Source organism: Crotalus tigris, unplaced genomic scaffold (assembly GCF_016545835.1).
Source record: "Crotalus tigris isolate CLP2741 ecotype Arizona unplaced genomic scaffold, ASM1654583v1 scf7180000019813.360662, whole genome shotgun sequence".
Lineage (NCBI taxonomy): Eukaryota > Metazoa > Chordata > Lepidosauria > Squamata > Viperidae > Crotalus > Crotalus tigris.
The window spans coordinates 36,909-61,330 of record NW_024097723.1 but is presented as its reverse complement, the minus strand read 5'-3'; the positions used below and the strand labels follow the sequence as shown (position 1 = coordinate 61,330).

At 40.0% G+C, this 24,422-nt stretch overlaps 1 protein-coding gene across 2 annotated transcripts in view; it reads left to right on the top strand.

Annotated features, from left to right (window-relative positions):
• The window catches only part of CNOT6 (CCR4-NOT transcription complex subunit 6), a 78,911-nt gene extending 54,974 nt beyond the window's left edge, over positions 1-23,937 (top strand). For both annotated transcript variants that reach the window (XM_039364584.1, XM_039364585.1), the window contains exons 8-12: positions 10,925-11,079; positions 13,645-13,799; positions 15,493-15,723; positions 17,200-17,402; positions 19,951-23,937. In XM_039364584.1, the coding sequence (XP_039220518.1) occupies positions 10,925-11,079; positions 13,645-13,799; positions 15,493-15,723; positions 17,200-17,402; positions 19,951-20,163 (957 nt within the window). In that variant the 3' untranslated portion in view covers positions 20,164-23,937. The remainder of the gene's footprint in view (positions 1-10,924; positions 11,080-13,644; positions 13,800-15,492; positions 15,724-17,199; positions 17,403-19,950) is intronic.
• Positions 23,938-24,422: the final 485 nt, after the last annotated feature.

Genomic DNA, 24,422 nt, shown 5'->3' with positions numbered 1-24,422 from the left:
TCTTCAGATTCAGAAGTGAAGAGCTCAACCACTGATCCTGAGGCTGCATCACAGGAATTAGCTGAAGAGATTGTTAGGAAGACACAGTGCAGGTTGAGTCAGCTGATCCAGAGCCTGAATTAGGCCAACTCCTAAGCCCAGCAATGCATCCCAAATTGCAAAGAAAAGACCAAATGAAGTCACACCATACTGAAAGAAAGAAGCATGGCTCAGCAAATTAATCAAGATGATAGTAAGGGCTATACAAAAGAAACTTGACAATTATCCTTTCCCCCCCCCCACCAATCTACATGCATGTGACCTTAGATCAATGCTTTTTTGGATTGCCTGGATGAATTTTAAAACCTGATCATTCTAGAATCACTTCTGAATTGGCCTTTATTTCTCTCTGGACTACAGTAAATTGTCATGTTTTCATTCCCTAAGCAGAAAGTCTGCTGTTTGCAATGTGTTTATGCCACAATAGATAAGGATTTAAGACTACAATAAAGACCTTGAATTTTTATCAAACCTGACTATATATGTGCAATTGGCAGCACAAGACAGATTGAAAGTAACTCCTTTAATTGCAGTCATTGACAATTGAAAACACAGCATTTCATATGATCATACAACTTTTAAAATATAGAATGTATTAGCATCTCCAGCACCGTTTCAAAAATGCCCTGCGGTAGTGCCTGAAAATGGGATTTTGATGGGACTTTGACCAGGCTTTAGCCTTTTTAACCCACTGCAATTTATATATGAGTTTTTGCTTTGAAAATTTCCCATACACCATTTTCAAGTTGATTTTGTTTTTACTATCTAGTTCAGTAGCAAAATGGGTTACACCTCTATAGCTTCATTGTTTCATTATAGTGAGTGTCAACCACTTCAAGTTGAAATTTGAAGCTAGTCAGTCATGCAAATGATTGTGGCCTCCTCTCACAAGAATTGAAATGGAATGAGATAGCTGGGACGGTTACAGAAAAGATTGACAGACAGAATCCTGGATGAGTTGGCCGGAATAAAGTGCCTGATCTCTGTGCAAGATCTGATTCACTTATGTCTGGATTATCCCATCCAGTTCTCCCTTGGCTCCAATCTCAGTTTGGGTCAGTTTGAAAAGTTCATTCAAATAATCAGAATAATCCACCAATGGGTTTAGGCTGTGTTTCTGCCCAATCAGATCAAGTCAGCCAAAGTTGCCATGCCCGTCCTAGACCACAGAGATCCCAGTCTTGACTTGATCTTGCCCAGGACAGTCATGCACGTTTGGCTCTTAGGCAGGTACAGTCTCTATTGGTGGATTTTCCATTTCCAAATTGCTGAACAGTTTTGTATTCAGCACAGAATTTGGCCTCCTAGCAGTAATTATTCCTCCTTTTCCGATTCAAAAAACATCCTGCTTTCCTCTTGATTCCTAATTTGGGGGGGGGGATATAAAAAAACTGACTCTTTGCTAGGGAAGGGGCTCGTTCCTTAAACCCCTCCCCTTCCCTTCCCCCCCCCCCAGCCTTAGCTTGCTGGATTCAGCCTGTGGACTAATGGCCGTTAGTCCCCAGCTGACAATTTGGCCTCTTCCTACTGGAGCTTGCAGCTGCAGCTCCGGTGGCTGAATACCAGCACCGGCGGAGGTCACTGGTCGTGACGGGCCCAGGATTTCCCTTAGAAATCCTCACATCTCTGACTTCTTGGAGCTGCGGCTGAAGCTCTGGTGCCTAATTCCGCCGGTCGTCTCCCTTTCCCCTTCAGCTTCTGGGGCCTTGTGATTGTGCTTTTACAGCCGGAGGTGTGCGCGCGCCAAAAAAACCCAGCGTCGATCAGCTGTTAGGCGGCGGATCAGAGGGGTGGAAGGCTCTGCTTTTTCTTTAAATTGCAAGCTTCCAGGTACGGACCTTCTCGGACGTTTGTTCTGCGCCGGCATTTTCTTCAGAAGCCTCCTGGACTGCGGCAGGTCTAGGCGCCTCCCCCCACGCGGTCGCCATTTTGGGCTACATGGTCTCGATCCTTACCCGCTCATTCCAATTCCACAAGGGGAATACCGGAGGAAGGGGCTCCTTCCTCCTTCCTTACTGGCTACTCTTCCCTGTTATGGAAAAGGGACGTACATTGGGGGTGATCTGAGGCAGGTGGTCCGGAGATAACGAATTCAAGGCCCCACCGATGGCAGGAGGCCGCCATTTTTGGAGAGCTAGACAGGCCTATTTTATCTTGAGGCCTAATATCTCAAGGAGTAACGGAGTCTCCAAGCCTCTTATGACTCAGCTTGTGACCTGGTCTTGAGTTCTCCTGTCTTCACCCTCCACCTTAGGTCTGTCAAACACAACGGACTACAGGTGTAGTCCGTTGTTGTTGTTGTTATTATTATATTATTATTATTATTATTATTATTATTATTATTATACACATTATTGGTTGGTCCTTTCTGGTTCGGTGTCTCTCGGCCTCACCTTGCTCATATCTGGCCTAACCCAACGTGATTCTGGGCCTACTAAATTGCCAACAGCTGTATCTGGATTCCAGGCATCCCCTATAGTGCTCCTATTCTTATCCACAGCAGCTCTATCCGGATTCCAGATGCCCCCTGTCGTGCGTTTGTCCTTATCCGTAAAACAGCTATAGCTGGATTCCAAGCGTCCCCTGTCGCACGTCTGTTCTTATCCATGCAGCAGTTTATCTGGATTCCAGGCGTCCCCTATAGTGCGCTTGTCCTTATCCAGTGTATACTACTCTCTGGATACCAGGGGTCCCCCATCATACTCCTGTGTTATCAGAGAATGGAGGATTCTATGCCTTCTGCAAAGGATGCTTTGCCATCTTCATTGGCTCCTAGGCATCCTAAATCCTCTAGTCAGCAGGTTGCTGACAAGATTGCGGCCAAAGCCAAGGCCAGACTTACCGCCAAGACCTCCAAGAGAGTTGAAAAGCAGGCCAGCCAGAGACACCAAGCCCTAGAAAAGGAATTTTCAAAGGCATAGAAAATAGCCAGGTTGGAAAGCCAAAGGGTCAACCTTTGACTTACCCCTGGGGTCCCCCACCTCCCCCCGGGGATATGGTCGACAGGGGAACCCTTACCTTCCCCTGCATCGTGTGGGATAGGCGGAGCTCTCCCCATTTCCCAACCCGCTGTTACACGGTCTCAACACGGGACACCCAAGGCTACCTTCACACCTACGGCAGCCAGGCTTCGGCCGAGTGAGCCAGTCCCCTTCCCCACAGGGGACTGTTTGGCCTTGCTGATTGCTCAAGCGATAGATCGCGCCTTTGAGGCAAGAGCACAAGCTCCTAGGCCAGCAACTGTTGCTCACGTGCCTCGTCACCAACCGGTTTCTGAAACCTACTACGCTCCTTCTTCCCCATCTGGGTCCACCTGCTCGGAAAACTCATCCCTTCGCGATCTTGACATTGAACAGGGGATTCCGATGTCTGAGGAGGAGGAGCCTCCCCCCGACGCTCCTTCCTTTAGCGGCCTCTTCAACCCTTCCTTCTTTGTTCCCTTGCTCCGCAAGATCACATCCACAGGCCATCTCGAGCCCGATCCTTCCTCAGCAACAACCACCGTTCCTCCTGAATCGGAGGTGGACCCAAACTTCCCCGAACTGGTGGCAGCTCAACACCGCATTCCTTGCCCTCCCATGTTTCTAAACGTGGTCCGAAAGCAGTGGACATCTTCGGCCTCCCTTCCCCTCCCAGGTAATACTGATAAAAAGCTATACAATGTGGCTAAGGATTTGGAGGAGGCCCTGGAAGTGCCCGCAGTGGATGAGCCCTTAGGGCACCTAGTATCACCGACTGTCATTCCAGAAGACGTTTCTGAGGCTTTCAAAGCTGAGGACTGTAAATGCGAACTCGCCTACCGCAGGACGCATCAAGCGGCTGCATGGGCTATTAGAGCAGCCACCTCCACATCTTTAACAGATTGGCCCTCCGCTGGCTAAGGCAGCTCCAGGCCTGTATCGCATCGGAGGATATCCGCACCCACCAGGACCTTAGCAAGATGGTGGCGGCCACTGAGTATGCGTCAGATGCCACTCTCCAGGCTGCCAGATTTTCCTCCAGGGCTATGGCTTCCAGCGTCACTGGTCGCTGTATGATTTGGTTGAAGCACTGGTACACCGACGCCAAGTCTAAATGGCGTCTGTCAGTGGCACCTTATCAGGGAGGCAAGCTGTTCGGGGATGCGTTGAATCTTTATCTCGCCGAGAATAAGGACAAACACAAGATCCTTAATCATCTCCTTAAAAGATTGGACAAACGGTCCAATTTTTACCCATGGAGATAGTCTTTTCGTGCAGGGGCTAGGTACAACTACACTCAACCCATCCGTCCCTTCCCGGCCAGGCAGGATAGACAGCCTGACAGAGAGGAGGCCAGACCTAGACAGCAATCTCAGGGCAAGCAGCCCTTTTGCAGGAACAGCTGACCATTCTGCCGCTCCAGGTGACTCTCCAGCGGTTCCTCCCATAGGGGGCAGACTCTCTCTGCCCACCAATGGGAGGCCATCACCACAGACACATGGGTACTAAAAACCGTACGTCACGGTCTGTCCCTGGAGTTCATCTCCAAACTCCCAAATCGATTTCTCTCTTGCCCCTACCCACGGAATCGAACAAAGAAAAGACTAATGAATGAAGCCGTTCAACATCTACTAAACATACAGGCCATAGAACTGGTGCCAGCGGACCAGAAAGGTCAGGGGTTTTATTCCATCCTCTTTGTCGTCCCCAAGGCGTAGGGGATGGAGAGCCATTTTAGATCTCAAGGGTTTGAATTATCATCTTGCATACCGCAAATTCAAGATGCAAACGCTCCGCTCCATCTTGGGAAGCGTAAGGAAAGGGGACTTCCTGATGCCTATCGACCTCACAGAAGCGTACCTCCATATCCCCATCTCTCTCGCCCACCGCCGGTTTCTAAGGTTTGCATACAAGGGGCGCCATTTTCAATACAGGGCACTCCCATTTGGCCTATCATCGGCTCCCAGGGTATTTACCAAGATCCTGGCAGTTCTAACAGCTCACCTAAGGATGGTGCCAGTCAGAGCCCAATGCTACCTGGACGACATATTAATCCAGTCATTGTCCACCCAGTCCGACTTGGCAGACCTCGAACTGGTGGTGAAGCTGCTCCAGGATCACAGGTTCTCAGTAAACTTCCCCAAGAGCCATATGGTTCCCACAACAATGCTGTTAGGGAAGATGATCTCGGCCATAGCAATCATCCCTTGATCCAGGCTCCACTCCAGGGAACTTCAGTGGTTCCTGCTCCCCTTCCAGAGACAGAACCTCAACGCCTCCCAGCAAAGAGTGAGACTCCCACTACAAGTATCGCGCTCTCTCACTGGTGGCTCTCGCTCGCCATACTCAAGGAGTCCTCCTTCAAGGAGCCAGATCGGCTCGTGCTAACGACCGACGCCAGCCTGTTTGGCTGGGGACCGCACCTTCACTCAACAGTGGGCACAGGGCCATTGGTCTTGCTCAGACCTTCGGCACAACATCAATTGGCTGGAGCTCCGGGCCATACATCTGGCCCTTCGCCACTTTCACAGTCTGGTGACGAGGCATCACGTATTGGTCCTCATGGACAACGTGGCTGCCAAGACTCATATAAACCGGCAAGGGGGCACCAGATCTCGGACCCTATTGACCAAAGCTCTTCTACTGAGCTCCTGGGCAGAATCCAATCTGGCCTCCATCAAGGCCGATCACATTTCGGGAGAGGCGAACATTCAGGCCGACTTCCTGAGCAGGGCAATGGTAGATTCACTCGGAATGGCGACTCCACCCAAGGATTTTCAGAGAAATCTGTCACCGGTTCGGCTTGCTGTTGCTGGACCTCTTTGCGTCCCCAATCAACGCCCAGCTGCCTCGATCCTTTTCCCGGTTCCCATCTCCAGGGGCAGAACAAATGGATGCTCTTCGGAGCCCATGGCCGGAGGGCTTGCTTTACGCCTTCCCTCTTCTCCCTCTCCTCCCGGCGGTCATCTGCAAGCTTCTCGGGAGCAGGCGGAGATCCTCCTAGTGGCTCTGTACTGGCCACAGAGGCCTTGGTTCGCTGATCTGGTGAGTCTCTCCCTTGCGGATCCATGGAGGATTCCTCCGGACTGGATTTCGCTCAGCCAGGGGACCATTCTCCATCCGGACCCCCAATGGATCCAGTCTGGCACTTGAGCGCTTAATGTTGTCATGGGAGCTTTGCTCTCCAGGGGTCATTATGGTAATCCAAGCTTTCCGTCGCCCTTCTACAAACCACATTTATGAGGCCACGTGGAAGAACTTTCTCTCGTGGTGCTCGGTTTGACACTTGTCACTCTCAGACCTTACGATTCCCCATATTCTGGACTATCTGTTAGAGGGCTTGGAGAGGGGCTTGGCCCCGAACACATTGCGCAGACAGATAGCTGCGCTTTCCACAGTACTCATCTGTGACTCCGCGGTTTCCTTGGGACATCACCCCCTAGTCCGCTCATTCCTCAAGGGGGCCGCTAACACCAGGCCCCCTGTAGTGCACAGGTACCCTTCTTGGGAGCTTCCACGGTTTCTTCGGCCCTGACCAAGTCGCCCTTTGAGCCTCTAAAAACGTGCGACATAAGGTGGCATTCTTGGTGGCGATCACGTTGGTGCGACGCATTTCCGAATTGGTAGTGCTTTCTATCCGGGATGACCTGTGCATTTTCCACCAGGGTTGAGCGGTCTTCCACCTCGATCCTACCTTTCTTTCAAAGGTCAACTCCCTTTTCCACAGGGCCCAGGAAATCGTGCTCCCAGATTTCTGTCCTAACTCATCGCATGATCGGGAACGGCAATGGCATCTATTGGATGTCCGCAGGGCGCTCCAGTACTATATCTCACGGACAGCTGTGTTCCGCAACTCAGAGGCCCTCTTTGTCTCCTTCCACCCTTCCTCCAGGAGTCAGAAGGTCTCCACCACGATTGGCAGGTGGATTAGGGCGTGTATTGTGGGGGCGTATCAAGCTGCTTCATTGCCGGTTCCACGACAGATTATGGCCCACTCTACTTGGAGTGCCGCTACTTCCGCAGCCTGGGCCACTCAGGCGTCCATTGAAGACGTCTGCAGGGCAGCCACATGGTCTTCACCATCTCCTTTTATACGGCACTATAAGATTGATAGGTTTGCCTCGGCAGAGGCCTCCTTTGGTAGGAGGGTTCTTCAACAGGTCGTACCTCAAAGTGCCATGCTGGAACAGCCTTCTCCCCACCCTCAGGGACAGTAGGCTTTGGTATGTCCCATTGGTGGATTATCCATCTCCAGTGCTGGAGAAGGAGCATTGTCTTACCTGAACACTTTTTCTCAGCACAGAGATGGATAATCCACTCCCACCCTTGCAGTTACTACGCCTAGGGCTAGATTGATGAGCCAACACATCTTGTGGTCAGTCAATGGCTACGCTCGCGTCAAGACTGGGATCTCTATGGTCCAAGACGGGCGTGGCAACTTTGGCTGACTTGATCTGATTGCACAGGAACACAGTCTAAACCCATTGGTGGATTATCCATCTCCGTGCTGAGAAAAGGCATTCAGGTAAGACAACGCCCCTTCTCTAAAAAAGTGCACCATCCAGATGGTATACCCCAGCCAGTTCCGAGAACTAAATGAATTCTTTTCCACCTAGCCTATCTTCCAACATTCTAATCCTGCTGAACCATTTGCAATGGAAATTAATGTTGCTGATATCACAACAAAGGTTATTTCAACTAGAAGGGAATATATGTAGCTCAGGGTTGAATTGTGGAGTCCTTGGTGCTCTCGGAGCTTGGTTGTTTGCTGGCAGATATTTCATTACCCAGCTAGGTAAGGTCACTAAGAACTGATGGTGTTATCTAGATAGGTAATGAAACATTTGCAAGCCAACAACCAAGTTGAGAGAGCTCCAAGGACTCCAAAGGTTAATTGGCTATGAGCTGCAGTAAAAATACAAACCTTGCTTCCCTGTGCCTATAACTAGATAAAATTAAATTTATCAAAAATAGCATCTGGGATAAGAAACTCTTAGCTATATAGATAGCCTTTGACACTTGGAGGCACTTACTGGAAGAAGCTCAAAACCCTGTTGAAGTAGGAACTGATCACTGTAATTTTCAATACTTACAAGCTGTTCAGAAGTGTTACTAGCTGTTGCCAGAGACCAACCAAGGAAATGCACAAGGCTTTTATTTCTATTACCTATGCTACCTAGCCTCTGGAAAAGTGTATCTAGTCTTCATGATTGACTTATCAAACCCTAAGATGTTGAACAAAAGTGTTGACCTTTTTTCTAAAACAGTACATTTTATATCTTCCTCAGGCTTGGCAACAGATTAGCTCAACTGTTCCTGAACCACTTTCCCTAGCTTTATGCATTGCACAAACATTTTATTTTGGAGCATGAAACCCCATTCACATGAGAGCCAGTTTGCTATAATGATTAAAGGTACTGGACTAGACACCAGGATATTCTGTGCTCCAGTCCCGCCTCAGGCATGATCTGGGTAACTTTAGGTCACTCTTTCAGTCCTAGAAGACTGGAAAAACTGCTTGTTCCTGGCCAAATTTTTGGTTACTAGTTCTTAAGTCAAGCCTTTTTCTGGGACACTAACCCCAAATCCAGTATATGGTAAAAAGGCTAAACTACTTTGCTATTAACAACAAAAAATCCTATGGGTACAAATGTAAACGTAACATACATTCACAGGAATAACACCTTATTTTGCAAACTGGCTAAACTACTTTTTTATCGTTTGCCTATTTTAAAGCATTAGAGCCAGCCTTCGAATCTACACAACTAGAAATTCAAAGTGGTCCATCAGGTGCTTAAGGATCAAACAAGGAAATATGCAAATATTTTGCTGACTGACACAACTTGGTCCCACTCTTTCAGTTGGTCTGATTATCATCAGATTTCAAAACAGTCCTCCAAGAATCTGACAGTACAATGGGAGCTTTTCCCATTTTGCCCATGGTCAATTGAATACCCTGCTGTTCAAAGCCCTCTTCATACCTGAATGTTCACATAGTATTCAATAAATCCTTGCTAATTGCTGCTGCATTCCTGATATGGATCATGTGCGCTTCGCCTCCTGTCGTGGTCTAGAATGACAGAGTATGAGAATACTGGAGAAAGCTCCTGTATCTCATTGACTAAAAAGGATATGGGCCTGAGGAGCAGTCCTGGGAACATGCAGACAAGGTACATGCACCCAGGTTAGTCTGTTAGCTTCACCTATAGTATTTCCTGAATCCTAACACCCCCCACCCCGCCCAGTTGTAGAAGTAGAAAGGCTTAGAAGCAAAGATAGTGTTAAGGATTAGTCTGTATCTTCAAATTCAGAAATTGAAGAGTTTGACCTGACCGAGCCTCAACCTGCATCACAGGTACTAACTGAAGACAGTATATCTGGGGAAACAGTGTAAGTTAAGTCAGCTGATTTAGAATTTGAGCTAGGCAAGGCCCATTACATTACACAGTTTACAAAGACAAGAGCAAGTGGAATCACATCATCTACTTAAAATAAAAAAGCATGGCTCAGCAAATGAATTAAACTGGTAGTAGGGCTATATAAAGGAAACTGGCTTGACTTGCTCTTTCTGGCAATCGGTTTTCTATCTAACCATTCTTCATCTGCCTATCACCTTATCTCTATGCTGCTTTGAATTACTAGTTCCATACCTTCCTGAGTGGGTGATTCTAATCAGTGATCATAGAGAAGGAATAATCCCGTCACAGTTGCTGTGTTGTGGGGTAATATAGGACTCAGCTTTTTCACCTATCTGAAACATCTACATAAAATGAACAGGTATGGTGAGCCATTTGGATGAGGAGTCATCAGTATGCATCACCATCTAAAATTGGAGATGGAGTGGAGTTCGTACTTGGTGTCTAGAGACTGAATGGGGCAAAAAGAAACCCCCACCCTCAAATAAGTGGATCTACTGGATACTATGAGTAATTGGTCTAGATCTGGAGGAACAGGCCTGTGACTTGAGGGGTTTCCTAAACTCTCAACTTCTGTTTGAGTAGCAAATAAGGAAGCCATGGTCATGGGAGCCTTTGCCCAGCTTTGGCTGGTACTTCTGTGGTAGCTTCTGAATTATGAAGCTTAAGTTAAGTTATAATGTTATATTTAGACTATTACAATGGCTCTGTGTTTGAAGATAATTCAGCAACTGCAGTTGGCTGAAAACAGCAGCTGGTGAAATCTTTAGGACTATAGCATCTGATGTTTCCATAACTTCAGTGTTTACTAGTAGACTTCCTGTTCCAATGCATACTTCAGTCTTCAACTATAAACTCCTTCATGATTCAGTTCTCATGTATTTTCACAGCCAATTACTCTGGCAAGAATCAGACCATTCTATCTATTCATCCAGGAATACATGCTTATAGTCTTTACAGGAAGTAAAGAGAGGTGATATAGGAGGTCACTAGGTTGAGCCCGAGGGAGAGGTCAAACATGTCATCAGTCTTGAGTCCCTTCGTACCCATAAGAAATCTAAGTCCAGTCCATCTTGAATTCCATTGACTCTTATCTACCACCAATTTGCTTTGTCTGTTAGTAGTTCAGATTCTTGTAGAGAGCATTAGTGTACAATAAACCATTTGAACTGCCTGGATTCCTGATTTCCTGTACTTGACAAGTCGTCCTTCTTGATCATGGCAATCCCAGGTTTATAGAACAGCTTGCTTTCACAAAGCCATTCATATTCATATGGACTGCCATTTGGGAGGAGGGTATATTTTAATGTTTTGCCTGTTTTCAGTCAACAATTTTCAGTTAATGTGATTTTTCTTTGTTTTGTGGGTCTCAGGGATTTTTGAATGTTATGTTTTCATTATTACATTGTAAACTACCTTGGATTGGGTGATATACAAATCTTTGTAATAATTACACATTATTACACTATATTTTGTATTCAACTAATTATCTGTTTTCTTATATTTTAGGAGGTTGAAACTGAGCAGTACTACAGTTTTTTCCTAGCAGAATTGAAAGAACGTGGGTACAATGGATTCTTTAGTCCAAAATCCAGAGCTAGAACAATGTCTGAACAAGAAAGAAAGCATGTTGATGGTTGTGCAATATTTTTTAAGACAGAAAAGTAAGCAAATGCTTTTTCCCTGGCTCACATGCATTAAGTTGTATAACAAAATCAGTTTTCCTCTTGCAATAAAAGCTATTTCTTTAGCTTTAGTTACTTTGCATTGAAAGTTCTTTTTATAAGTTACTGATTTAAGAGTCTTGTAATACCTCAGCCATTAACAGCAAAAATGTTCATTAATGAGATATGAAGAAAGGGGACTGTGGATTTTAAAGTAAGAATCTGAAATACATTTCAAACTGAATTGCCTCAAATCTGAAACGCCCATGTTGTGTGCAAAATGGCCCACGCAAGGTTATGAAATACCTGTTTGATGTACGAGATGGGCAGTTTCAAGTGTTTGGGGAATGCTGCAAACAAGAGAACAGAATTTGAGCTCGAAATACTTCAGAGCTATACAAAACAGCCTGTTTTCCATTCAAAATGGAGGATTTCATATTTTAATGAGGAGTTTGGCACTTGAAACTGTTGGCGTCAGATATTTTGCACACCAGTTTCCTCAGCATTATTTTCCTAATAGTAAGGAGATTTGATTGCTATTGAAGAGTCAGTATTGATTTTTTTCATAGAGCTTCAGAAGTTTAGAATTGTTTAGTATACTGGTTGAAAGCAGTTTTTTGTTTTCTTTGTGTTTGACATGAATGTGTATTTGTAGCTGAAAGAATATTAATATTCATTTTAGATACCTGCGTTGGAGTTACACCGTAAGTACTGGTGTAGGGGGAAAACTTTGAGTTATATGAATTGAGTCATCTTGGTTTGCCGCCTTGAATTATTTGTAAAAATAATCAAGGTGGGATACAAACAAACAAATACACAGATAAATAAATATAAAAACTCTCTGCTGCAAGCTCGCCAGGCAATCTTGAGCAGTTGTCTTCCCTTTCTCTGTCAACTTCACTCTCTCTATGCACAATAGGAGACATGATGCTTATGATGTTATGGGTTTTTATTTTCTGTCAATTTTAATAAAAACCCAATGTGGTATACAGATGGTCCTTGACTTACAACCACAATTGAGCCCAACATTTCTGTTGCTAAGTGAGACATTTGTTAAGTGAATTTTGCCCCATTTGACGACCTTTCTTGCCAGAGTTGTTAAGTGAATCGCTGCAGTTGTGAAGTTAGTGAAATGATTGTATAGTGAATCTGGCTTCCCCCATTGACTTTGTTTGTTCAGAAGGTCGTAAAAGATGATCACATGATTTCCGGACATGGCAACCATCATAAATACATGTCAGTTGCCAAGTAGCTCAATGTTTATCATGTCAAGATCATGTGTGACCAATGGTCATAAGTCACTTTTTCAATGCCATTGTAACTTTGAATGGTCACTAAACGAACTGTTGTAAGTCGAGGACCACCTGTACTGTTTAAAATATATCAAATCAGGATCTGGAAGATCCAGTGAAGAGCATTCTTAGTCCTGGAGATTCTTTGGGTGGTTTTGGGCCAGTCACACTATCTCAGTCCAATCTATCCTGGAAGGTTGTGATTGTTGTTGGAAAAATGATTCAAGGAAACGTTGTGTTTGCTACTTTTGAGTTCCTGATCAAAAGGCAGCGTATAAATCTGATAAATAAGCTGTGTGATATATTCTTTATATTTAAATGCTATTTCTTTTGGCAAAGCGCAACAGATTATAAAAAGAACTTTTTGTATAATAGCTAAGCTAATAAATTTCCAAATCACTAAATTATCTTGGTTATGAAACTCAATATGCTGAATCTTAAATGAATTCATATATTCAGCCTACTGCATTGTACAGTACTGAAGCATTGGCATTCATTAAGTATTATATTCAGGGATTCACTGAAATAATTCTGTAACATTTTAAAATTCACTTGGTTCTCAAATAACGAAGGCAAGATAACATTATTTGCAAAATGAAGCATTTTCTATTTTTAAAGAAGACTATATATACATCAGCTATTACAATTAACTAAAGCAATTGTAAACATATAGCATTTTTTAGTTTGGATTAGACTACAATTTAGTTTGGTCGTCTTTTAGTAGGAATAAGTAAAGCAGTGTCTTCTTCAACTCCTAATGATTTCATGGAACTTGAAATATCCAAGTTGTTTTCTTGGCAACAATATGGAACTGGTTTGCCACTACACTACTTCTTTTTTGTTTTACTATATTAACTTTACTAAATTTGAGCACAACCCTACACTTCCTTATATAGAGGCTATTTGCAGCATACATTGGCATAAAACTCCTTCGAAAATTTCTGTAGATTGAAAATGAATGCTAGCAGCCAAGTGCTGACATCTTAGTGCATATAACCTGGTTATTTGTTTCGTTCTGCCAAGAAATTGCTCTTTTTTTTGCCTAATCAGAAATTTAGCCTGAGTGATCTTATATATTGCATAAGCTATCATTTCATTGCTCTGTCTATATTAAATACATTTAACTGTCACTCAATTGCATTATCTGTATTAAATAGATACATTTCACTGTTATCATTTCTATATTTTAAAAAACCTGTTCTTGAGTAAATAAGATGCATCAAGTATAAATTTCAAAAGATTGAAATCTTTGTTTCTGCTATGTTCTTTTAAGGTTCACCTTGGTTCAAAAACATACTGTTGAATTTAACCAATTGGCCATGGCAAACTCCGAAGGATCTGAAGCAATGCTGAACAGAGTCATGACAAAAGACAACATTGGGGTTGCTGTGCTGTTAGAACTGCGAAAGGAGTTAATAGAAATGTCATGTAAGTTTGTTAATCTAGTAGTAGATTGGACTGACTCATTTCATATACCCTATTTTGAGAGGGAAAAATCATTTGGAAAGGCTGTAAAAAACCAAAAAGATTAATGACTAATCAGTGATACTTTGAAGCTTTCTGTGTTGTGATTGATTTAAGAATGAAAATGTATTTTTATAATACTTTTCCGGCCTTTACAGGTAGTCTTCATTTGGCAATCACAATTGTGACTAGCAGATCAGTCATTCAGCAAAGCATTTTTTAAATGAAACTGCATTTGTGCTTACAATCTTTTGCTTTTTTTTCTTTCTAGATGTGTAAATGTCTAGAAACTTATTTTTTCATCACTGTTGTAATTGTGAACAGTCATTAAACAAGGCACTTATTAAATGAGGACAACCTGTACTGCTATTTACAACATGGCTAGTTGGAAGTGAGAAAAAAACCCTGTTCTTCGTATATCAGAATTTCCTAGCTTTTAACATTACTAAAAGAGCAAACCTTCAATTTTTGTAGCAAAGAAAAATATTTTATCTGACCAAGCTACAACTGATAATGTTACTTAGTACACAAGAGATGGCTCTACCTCTAATTTTTGCAATACAAAAGACCCATTGAGGTCAGAAAATTGAAAGTAAAAATGTAACATGAATATTCTTATGAGTTAGTACAGCTTGCTTTTCATCTCATGTTTTTATATTTTTGTGTATGTTTTGTTAATGTTTAATGAAAATTAGATCATATATTCCATACTAAAAATGGACATATATACAGTATTTCATGTAACCATGTAAGGATGCCACTTTTGAATTGCTTTATAAAAAATGCTGATCCCTTGTACTGTCAAAGGACAACAGATTTCTTTGGTAGTGCTACAACAGATTCTTTAGTTATTCACACAAAGGGGCAACTTGAATAAAAACTTGTAGAACAGTTTATTAGCATTTAATCCTGCCTCTAAGTAACATGGCACTTTTTTTTTATTTGTTAAGGTATCTCTTCTGCAAGGGAAACCATTGTCTATTCATGGGAGTCCCTGTATGATTTAGAGATCTGATATGCTCATATTTCTGGTCATGTAGGGAGCCTCTATAAAGAGAAAATGTAGAAGTTATATTGGAAGATAGAAAATTAAAGCAACAATGAGAGTCAAGTTAAAGATATACTGTAGTTCTTTTTTATTGCTACTGTCCCTTAGAGAGGGTATAAATTCCTGGGTAAATTTCTAAATTTCTTTCTTTATTTTTTTTCCATTTACAAAATTATCATATGTGTTGCCTCTGATTTTCTGAGCAGACAGTGCAAAGACTAAAGAATCATCTTGGCTACATAGTTACAGATAGCAGCATTTTTTTTTAAAGCAACACAATTTGTGTGCAGATTATTGTGACGTATTACGCCTTTTTTTTTTCATTGCCGGCAATGGTGGCGGGGTTTTGGCATGACGCATCCGGCCCGTGGGCCGGCAGTTTGACAACCCTGTTCTAGTGTTAGTAATGTAATGCCAACAAAAATGACACTGAGCTAATTTTTCTTTTTTAGTGGTAAAATGGCTAGCTAGGCTAAAGAATCCTGGTTAATTTCCATTGACAATCTCAATTTAGTTGCCCAGAAGTAGGCTAGAGTGAATTAACCATTAAGGTCCATACATGTTGTTTCATTCTTGCCGCATTGTTATGTTATGTTTTTTTTATTTTAGCTGGCAAACCACACTCTGTAATGGATAAACAGCTGGTTCTGGTAGCAAATGCACACATGCACTGGGACCCAGAATATTCTGATGTGAAGCTGGTCCAGACAATGATGTTCCTTTCTGAAGTAAAGAACATAATTGACAAAGCCTCACGGAATCTCAGGCCTAGTGCTTCGGGGGAACATGTAACAATTCCACTTGTATTGTGTGCAGATTTGAATTCCTTGCCAGATTCTGGTAAGCAGATACATATTCTAATTAATTATTAGAACAGTGATATTACCGATTAATTTTTTGTACAGTCTAAAAGAGTTTACATTTTATTTACTGAAATACCTCTGAAGGTATAGGATAGATTCCTTGCTGTTAGTTAGAACTTCAGAAACTTGAAACTGCTACAGTATTCTTGAGCACATTACTGTGCAGAAATGACCAGTTCTGAATTCAGGTTCAATTAGTGCTTCTAAAAAATAAAAAAAAAAGGCAGAGGGTGGAGTACAAAATTAAAATGTCAGAGGTGCCCAAGTAGTTATGTATGGTTCAAAATTCAAAACTGTGAGTAGCAGCGGTCCAAAACACTCTAAATTCTCTGCTTGGCCATCACTTGTTCAGTTTCTGAGTTAAACGGGCATTTAATTGAGGATAGGTGTATAAAGATTTTTATGGATTTAGCTTTTGTATTCGATTTTTGTTCCATTTTTCCTCCAGATATTCAAAGTGACATACATACCATTCCTCCTTCAGTTTTCTCCACAGTAATAATGTTGTCAGTCAATTTGGTGACCTCAAATGACTAGCCCAAAGTAACCTAATGAGCTTCCATGACTGAGGCTGACTTGAATCTAGATCTCTCTAGTCCTAGTCCAGCACCTTAACTAGTACATCTAATAAATTTAATTTCAATTCAGTCTCGCTGCACCAGCTGGATATTTTTCTAATCTCCCATACGTAGCCTGGAATAATACTGACCTTCAATAAAGCATTACACAATTGGTGAAATGGAAGAATTTCAAAGACTGAAATTTGATATGAATATTAAGTACAGGTAGTGCTCAATTTATGATTGCAATTGAGCCGAAAATTTACATTGCTAAGTAAGATAGTTGTTAAGTGAGTTTTGCCCCATTTTATGACCTTGTGACCTTTGTCACAGCTGTTAAGTGAATTACTACAGTTAAGTTAGTAAACATGGTAACTTAACAACTGTCCATCTGGCTTCTCTATTGACTTAATTTGTCAGAAGGTTGCAAAAGGTGATCACATAACCCTGATTCACTGCAACTATCACAAGTACATGCCAATCGTCCAAATTTTGATTATGTGACCATGGGGATGCTATAGTAGTATTAACAAAATGGTTATACATCACTTTTTTCAGTATTTTTGTAACTGCAACGGTCACTCAATGAATGATTGTAAGTCACGGACTATCAGTAGTGGAGTTAGGTTTGTATTATTAATCTTTGGCTCACAAAAATGTAGAACATCACAGTGTCTTTAATTTAGTTGATTTGGTCCAAATCATACTTAATGTTGTATAGACAACAGAAACTATGGTAAGCTGGTAAATATTTCCAGCTTCTTGGTCAATAAAAGCAGTATAAAAATAAAATATATGGTAATATTCTCCTTTGGCCATGATGGAACAATAGAATGAAATGAACAAATTTGCTTTCTTATTAATAGTTCTTTTGTTAATTCACATTGTAATAGGTGTGGTTGAATATTTGAGCACTGGTGGCGTAGAAACAAATCATAAAGATTTTAAGGAATTGAGATATAATGAAAGTCTCACTAACTTCAGTTATAATGGGAAAAATGGAACTACCAATGGAAGGATTACTCATGGTTTCAAGTTGAAGAGTGCCTATGAGAATGGTTTAATGCCTTATACAAATTACACATTTGATTTCAAGGTAAGCTTGATTTTACAAAGAGATTATGACTTCTTAAATTCCCATTGCACTAATGTTGCTTTAAGGTTTATATAGTTTAGTGTGGAAAATCCAATCTGGAAACATTATGAAATGTGAAGTCAGTTATGGTAAAAATTAGGCATGTACAGGCTGAGAATGTACAGGGTTTTGAAAATTGAAAAGAAAGAAATAATTTCCTGTTATAATTATCTAGAAGTGTTCCCTAAAGTTTTGTTATTTCATATGTATATGAAGTTTCTGGAAAGGATCATCACAGGATTAGAGCTAATGGTTGCTAATATGTTGTTTATTTTTATTGTTCTGTAAATTCAGGACATCTCATAAAATCTTGATATTCCCAGGTTGTTTGGGAGAACAAAGTGAAATTAAACCAGGAACAGACATGTTTGTTACTAAATATGAGAGATGGACTTAACAATTTTGAAGAAACACCTATGATGAGTAGAGAGAGATGGCATTTATTCTTAAGTATCAGGGGTTATTCTATTTGATTCATCGTTGATGAAGGAACAATCATACAACATCGGTGACCGTGTGGATCTTTCATCATTTTCATCTGATAAATCAGACATGTTCCTGCCTGGTGAGGGAGACCTGGCTTTGGTGACTCATCTCTTGGCCTCAAAAGATGCACTTACTGCTTATCTTGCCAGAGATGCATCTGACACCAGCGATTAATTCTGCTTTCTCTAGATATAACAGATGGCCTCAAGAGATGAAGCAAGCTCCTTTCTTATGACAGCTTAGAGGGGGCTTGGAAAATACCTGAGTTTTTATTTGCTTTTAAAAATAGGGTAGAATGCTCAAAAAGGGAGGATTTGGGGGGGGGGACCACAAATAAGGAAATGACCAAAGCATGTTATGCTACACATAAAACCTTTTATTTCTTCTATTTATATAGCTGTGTATATCACTTTTATGTGACTCTAGGCAGCTTTCAGTAAAACAAATAAAATGCATAAAATGTTCGATATATATAAAAAATAAAACTCAAAGCAGTCAGTGTAATCTAACCAGTCATTCACACAGCCAAGTGATAGGTTACATGCCCAGGCACCAGGCTAAGGCACAGAGCCAAGATTTCAAGGCTTTACAAAAAGCCAAGAGGGCCAAAGCCAATCTAATATGGGTGCCACAGCAAAAAAGGCTTTCTTGGGCCCCACCCAGCCAATACTTCTTAGCTCAGGGGTCTTCAAACTTGGCCCTTTTATGACTTGTGGACTTCAACTCCCAGAATTCCTCAGCCAGTGTGCCTCACTGAGGAATTCTGGGAGTTGAAGTCCACAAGTCATAAAAGGGCCAAGTTTGAAGAACCCTGTCTTAACTGAAAATACCTAGAGAATGCCCCACCCTGCCATATCAACAAGGACAAATAGCCCAATTTTTAAACATACTCATTTTTGACCCTATGGAATAATATCAGGTTTTCCATTGCCTTGATAAATAGCCAGCTCATAATCACACAACAAACACAATTTGCAATCCAAAATTGCAAATTGAAGGTCACCCTGTTTTTTGCAACATGAAGAGATACACTTGTTGCTGTTTCATTCCCAAAGTTCAGTGAAATCAGTAATTTTTGATACAGCGAGAACTTACATTTTGTGTATACATTCGCACCTTTAAGCCACATTGATGTTTGTAACAGTACAATTACAAACTTAATGAATATTAAACCAAAATTTGATGATAATGGATCAGAACCAGATCATATGACATAAGTGTCCTGTCATCCATTTTACTCTTCTAAAACAGATAGACAGCCAGACATTGTTTTAGTGTTCTAATGTTAGAAGTTTATTGTTACAATGTTTTTTTGTTTTTACCACACCTTTGTAAGCTGCCCAGAGCCATTAAGTGGATGAGAGTATATTAATTTTTTGAATATATAAACTCCAGATTAGGAAATCTATTTATAGCTAATACTCTTACTTCACATTATCTCATTGATGCTTCTCTCATGTCTCTTGTCTTTCTTATACTGATTTTGATTTTGGAAAAAATCCTTGGCTCAGCGAGGTATCTGCATCATAAGATGAATGTTTTTTTCTACTGTATTGGATCAAGGCAATATTCTTATTATGTATGTTAGCTAAATTATTGACATTTTTCAAGAACTACTGGTACTAGTGTATTATGCAGGATGCCTGACAAATGGGGAATTAATTCAGCCACCCTAGTTTCATTATCTAGAATTGTTCATAGCTTAGCAATCTGGTCCTGATTATCACAGCCAGAACCAAAGCATTTTTAACCCGTCCTATTCTGTCCTAAGAAGTAGAATTGAACTTCTTCTAGGCCAGTAGCATGAAGATTTCTGTTCTGCCTGTGGAAGCAATTGATTTCAAACTACAGGAAAATGTATATTGGAACAGGCATTTTTATATGTCTGAGAAGTCTGCATAAGCTGGCCATCTAAAAACACACCAGTAGATATTTTGAGATGAAATTAATGTGTTTGTACAAACCTATAGTTTATTATTGTAAAAATATTTACGCAGTTCCTTTTTCCTTCCTTTTTTTTTAGGGTATTATTGATTACATCTTCTACTCTAAACCTCAGCTGAATATTCTTGGCATCTTAGGACCTTTGGATCATCATTGGCTAATAGAGAACAATATAAGTGGCTGTCCACACCCGCTCATTCCTTCTGACCACTTCTCACTTTTTGCACAACTGGAGCTGGTGCTGCCTTTCCTGCCCCCGGTAAATGGAATCCATCTGCCTAGCAGGAGGTAGTCAAGTACATTTTAGAGGACGACCTCAGTGTAATTTGTAAAATTGTAAAATCTGAATATAGAGGAGTGAGGTATGGCCAACAGGGATCTTTCTTAATGATCTTAATTTTAAATCTAATAATTTGTTAAAGAAATAGTAAAAGCCAGGTGCTATCAGACACACAATTCTGAGCCCAACATGCTTTATATACTGTTAGACAGGGATTGGTGCATGGGGCACCTTTCTTAGATTTGTTACCAATAATCTGTTTGTTTTATCCAATGTAATATTTCATGCCTTGAAAATAGGGAATTACTATAATAAATTCTCTTTTGCACAGATATCTGTAGCACTACTTTTTGAGGCCAGTAGTTAAAAATCAAAAGACCATTCTTCCATACTTCACTCCCTTCTTTTTCAGACTTGTTTGTTTGTAAAATATAGAATTTGAATTTAGCCTTTATTGATTGTATATGAACAACAGAAAACCTGTTTATGAGATTTTGTACTTTAAAAAAAATCAGATTTGGAAAATGATTGTATTGTAAACTAAGGCTAAATTTTTATCTGTTTCATGTGTTATAAAGGCCAGCTTGTAAAAGAAGTTGCACCAGATTTTCTCTGCTAATGATTTGCACTGTTAGGGCTTTTAGCCCATATGTACTACTTCATTTTTTTAAATTGAGAACACCGCTTTTAAATCTGAATTTGGTAAATTCATAGTTAACATGCATCCGTTTCTTTCTTTCTTTTAACTTAAAAGTGGCAACTTTCACTTGTTTTTTGGAACAGAGAAGCTAAGCAGTGTCTGGTTAGGCTTTTGTGGATGGATAGCACTCATCAGTATGATCACTCTAGCATTTTTCTGTCAGAAGTGGGTTGGGCAGAACATTGTGTACAGCTCTTTAATTTCTGTGTTGAGTCACCAATTTCCTATCTCCACTGTGCCTGCTTGATTTTGTTCTCAATTAGCACTGCCTGTGCATGCAGAGGGAACCTGGGCATCCTCTTTTATTTTTAAAAATAATGTTAACATTTTGTGAAAATTTTATGAAGATACTTTTGTATAAGCTGTGGCATCTATTTTGTTTTCCTTTTGTGAAGCTTTGGAATATCACTTTTATGAACATGCTCAGATGGTGGGTACACAAATTCTAAGCTTCTGATTACCCCTGCACTGCTTCTTTCAATGTTATTGCATAATGCTGTTTCTTTCCTAGCCTCACTCCCCCACTAAATACCATCATGTGAATTCCTTTTCAATTTAACTGTATTCCTCAGTCCTTGAAGATTAAGTATACCGGTCTTCTATTTTATGAAGCAGTGTAATTAGAAATGCTTTTTCAGTACAGGTTCCCTAGACAACATTTCAGATCAATCATTAAAGTGACCAAGTCCTTTTCTGTAAAGTGTCAACAAAAATAAAATGTGTACCCACATAGTGCCATTAGTGTTTGAAAGCCGTGTGTGTGTGTGTGTGTGTGTGTGTGTGTGTGTGTGTGTGTGTATGTGTGTATACAAACACACTTTTTGTATACACACACGCAACGTGTTCTAAAGGGGAATTTTATCGAATCCTAAGTAAGCATACCTTCAATATTACCTTATATAAAGAAAGAACTTGGTCAAACTGCTTTTGTTTCAACTGCAGGCAGAGAAATAAAAGCTCGCTCTTGTATTGAGATTCTGAAAATAATGACTTTTAAAAAAATAAAAATGGATCTTAATAATTGAATATTTTATAAAGAGGAAATTATCTGCACTTAGAAGTGCTTAATCATTTTGTTTTGAAGAGAACAATAAATTTGCAATGAATTCATGTTTAAAACATTTTAAAGTTTCAGTAGAAAAAGGGGAGATCTTGAATCCTTGTCTAGGACCTGATTTTTTTTTTCTTTTGTCGTTGTTGTGGGGTTTTTTGTTTTTTGTTTTGATTGTTTTTTGGGGTTTTTTTAGTTATTCAAATACCAAACATGTCCAGTTTATAATCAGTACATCGGAATGCTGGTAACAATTGATGTAGTAGATCCAATGAGTAGTGATTGTTTTTTTTTGTTCTTTTCTTATTTTTTGGTTGGGGTTATTTTGTAAAAGTGTGAATAAAAGGTGTTTTACTCATCTTTCCTTAACAATGTGTTGGTAATGTATGTCATGACAATTTTCTATGACAGTGGAACCAATTTAGCTTGTCATATTTTACAACTCTTTTGTTTCCTGATCATCTGGATTATTTAGTAGTATGTCCAGAAAGCTTTATAGAAGGGAAGCACTTATACATTTTATATTTCTTGGAAGGAGTTGATTTTTTTTTCCATTTGAATTGGAGCTTGAGTGCACTTGGTAAATCTTAAAGGTTTAAGCTTTACAAATCCTTTTTCACCTTTAGTTGTTCAGTCATAAATACATATCTGTAAGAATTTGTGGTAGCATATTCAGTGCTTAGAAGCCTATTTGGGTGCTCTTCTATTCTTGCCTGGACATATTGCAGTCTCTGAGCTGCTCAATTTAATTTTCTGTGTTTGGATAAGAAGATGAAGAATGAAATCTCACCAGAAACAATAGAGCCCCTTTGGCATCAGTGGACCTTTGGTCAGATCCTGCAGCAATGAATTGAAGCTCACTTCAAGGAAATATTCTGCAACTTTACTGAATGATACATTAATTGCACCAAGGAGTGTAATACTATTTTTAAATCATTTCTGCATCAAATTCAGATATTTAATAAATAAATGCAATAAACTATGTCTTCACAAAATGCTAATTTCCAGTAACTTTAACACTTTATTTACTTAAGGTGGCTTTGGATGTTGCCATAATATATGTTCAGTATTTCTTATTAATGTAATCATATATATTAAGTCAAAAGCATAGAGCATTATTGGGCATGAAGTGTCCTGTCCCTATCCCCTAGTTTAAGAAAAAGAACTAAATATGTCTATTTGGTTCTGAAATGTGCATACATTCAGTTGTTACAGAACTTACATGGAAAATATAAATGTTAGGGATTTTGAAATGTTAAGATCACCAAGAATAATATCGAGGATATGTGTGTAATTATTTTGTCCCTGTTTATTTGTGGGTTTAAAACATACAAGTCTCCATTGTAAAACTAATCATTCAAAATGCAGACTTGCACCCACTTATGTAAATCTCCGATAAAATTATATGAATTTTGCTGTGGCTTAAACATAGAATAGTAGGTTCAGATATCACTTCTCACTTCATCCATAGGACAAAGAACTCAAAAGACAAAATAATTGCACTACCATTTTTCAACAGAGTTAATCACTGCAAATTTCCAAGTCAAATTTACTGCTTAAATAGTGAATCTGTTTTATTTTCTCATCCAGCCTGACACAGTATTTTCATATATGTTAACTCCTGATATACTTTTCAGTTGTGTAAGCTTCTTTAAAATGTAGGTATCTTGGTATGTTTAAGTAGTGTCTAAATTTTAGATAGTCTCTATTCACAGTACTTCTGTATAACGTGTAATGCACTGGACTAACTCTTGTTTACCATATGTGTAACAAAAAAAAACCAGCACATCATCTGCACTAAGCTCAAAGAATGTTGCATTTGTCCATAGGCAGCTCTTCAATATGATAAATGGGAAATTGAATATGGTCTGATGGTAAACAAGGGCTTTTACTGTTCTCTTCAGTGGAACTTTCTTCTTGGTCAAATTTTAACTAGCTAGTATTATATTTATATACAGGGTTGTCTTTTTTTTCTTTACCAATGTATTTTCCTACTCATAGCTGACCAATAAATTCAATATCTGTTTCAAATCTCCTTGAAGTCTAATTTTCATATTTCATTTGTATATGAATATATCTAATTTCATTAGATTGTTCAGTTTTTACAGTAAGGGTGACTCTTTGTATTAAGGAAGATCCCCAACAGGTCATAATTCCTTTTAATTGACCAGAGCAATTGAGACTGAAAATGCAAGTGGGTACACTTTGAATCCTTGGATTTCTATCAGAAACAAATGGCCTTTCTATTTTGTTTGCTTTTTGCCTTTCATTTTTGCCATTTAAACAGAGAATTACATTTTTTTAAGATCTATGGTAAATTTTTAAACCATGTTAAGTTTTCACTCATATTCCAAGTTGCCAGATACCTTTACTGAGCCATATAGCTGTGTAAAACTTTGACTTAGATATGTTGTTCTATTGTTTTAGGATTTCTGCTAATGGGTTTGCTGTGGCAATCTTGTTTCCTTTCTCTTATTTGTAAAGCTGGTCAAAGTCCTAATAAAATAATTTCATTTTGTT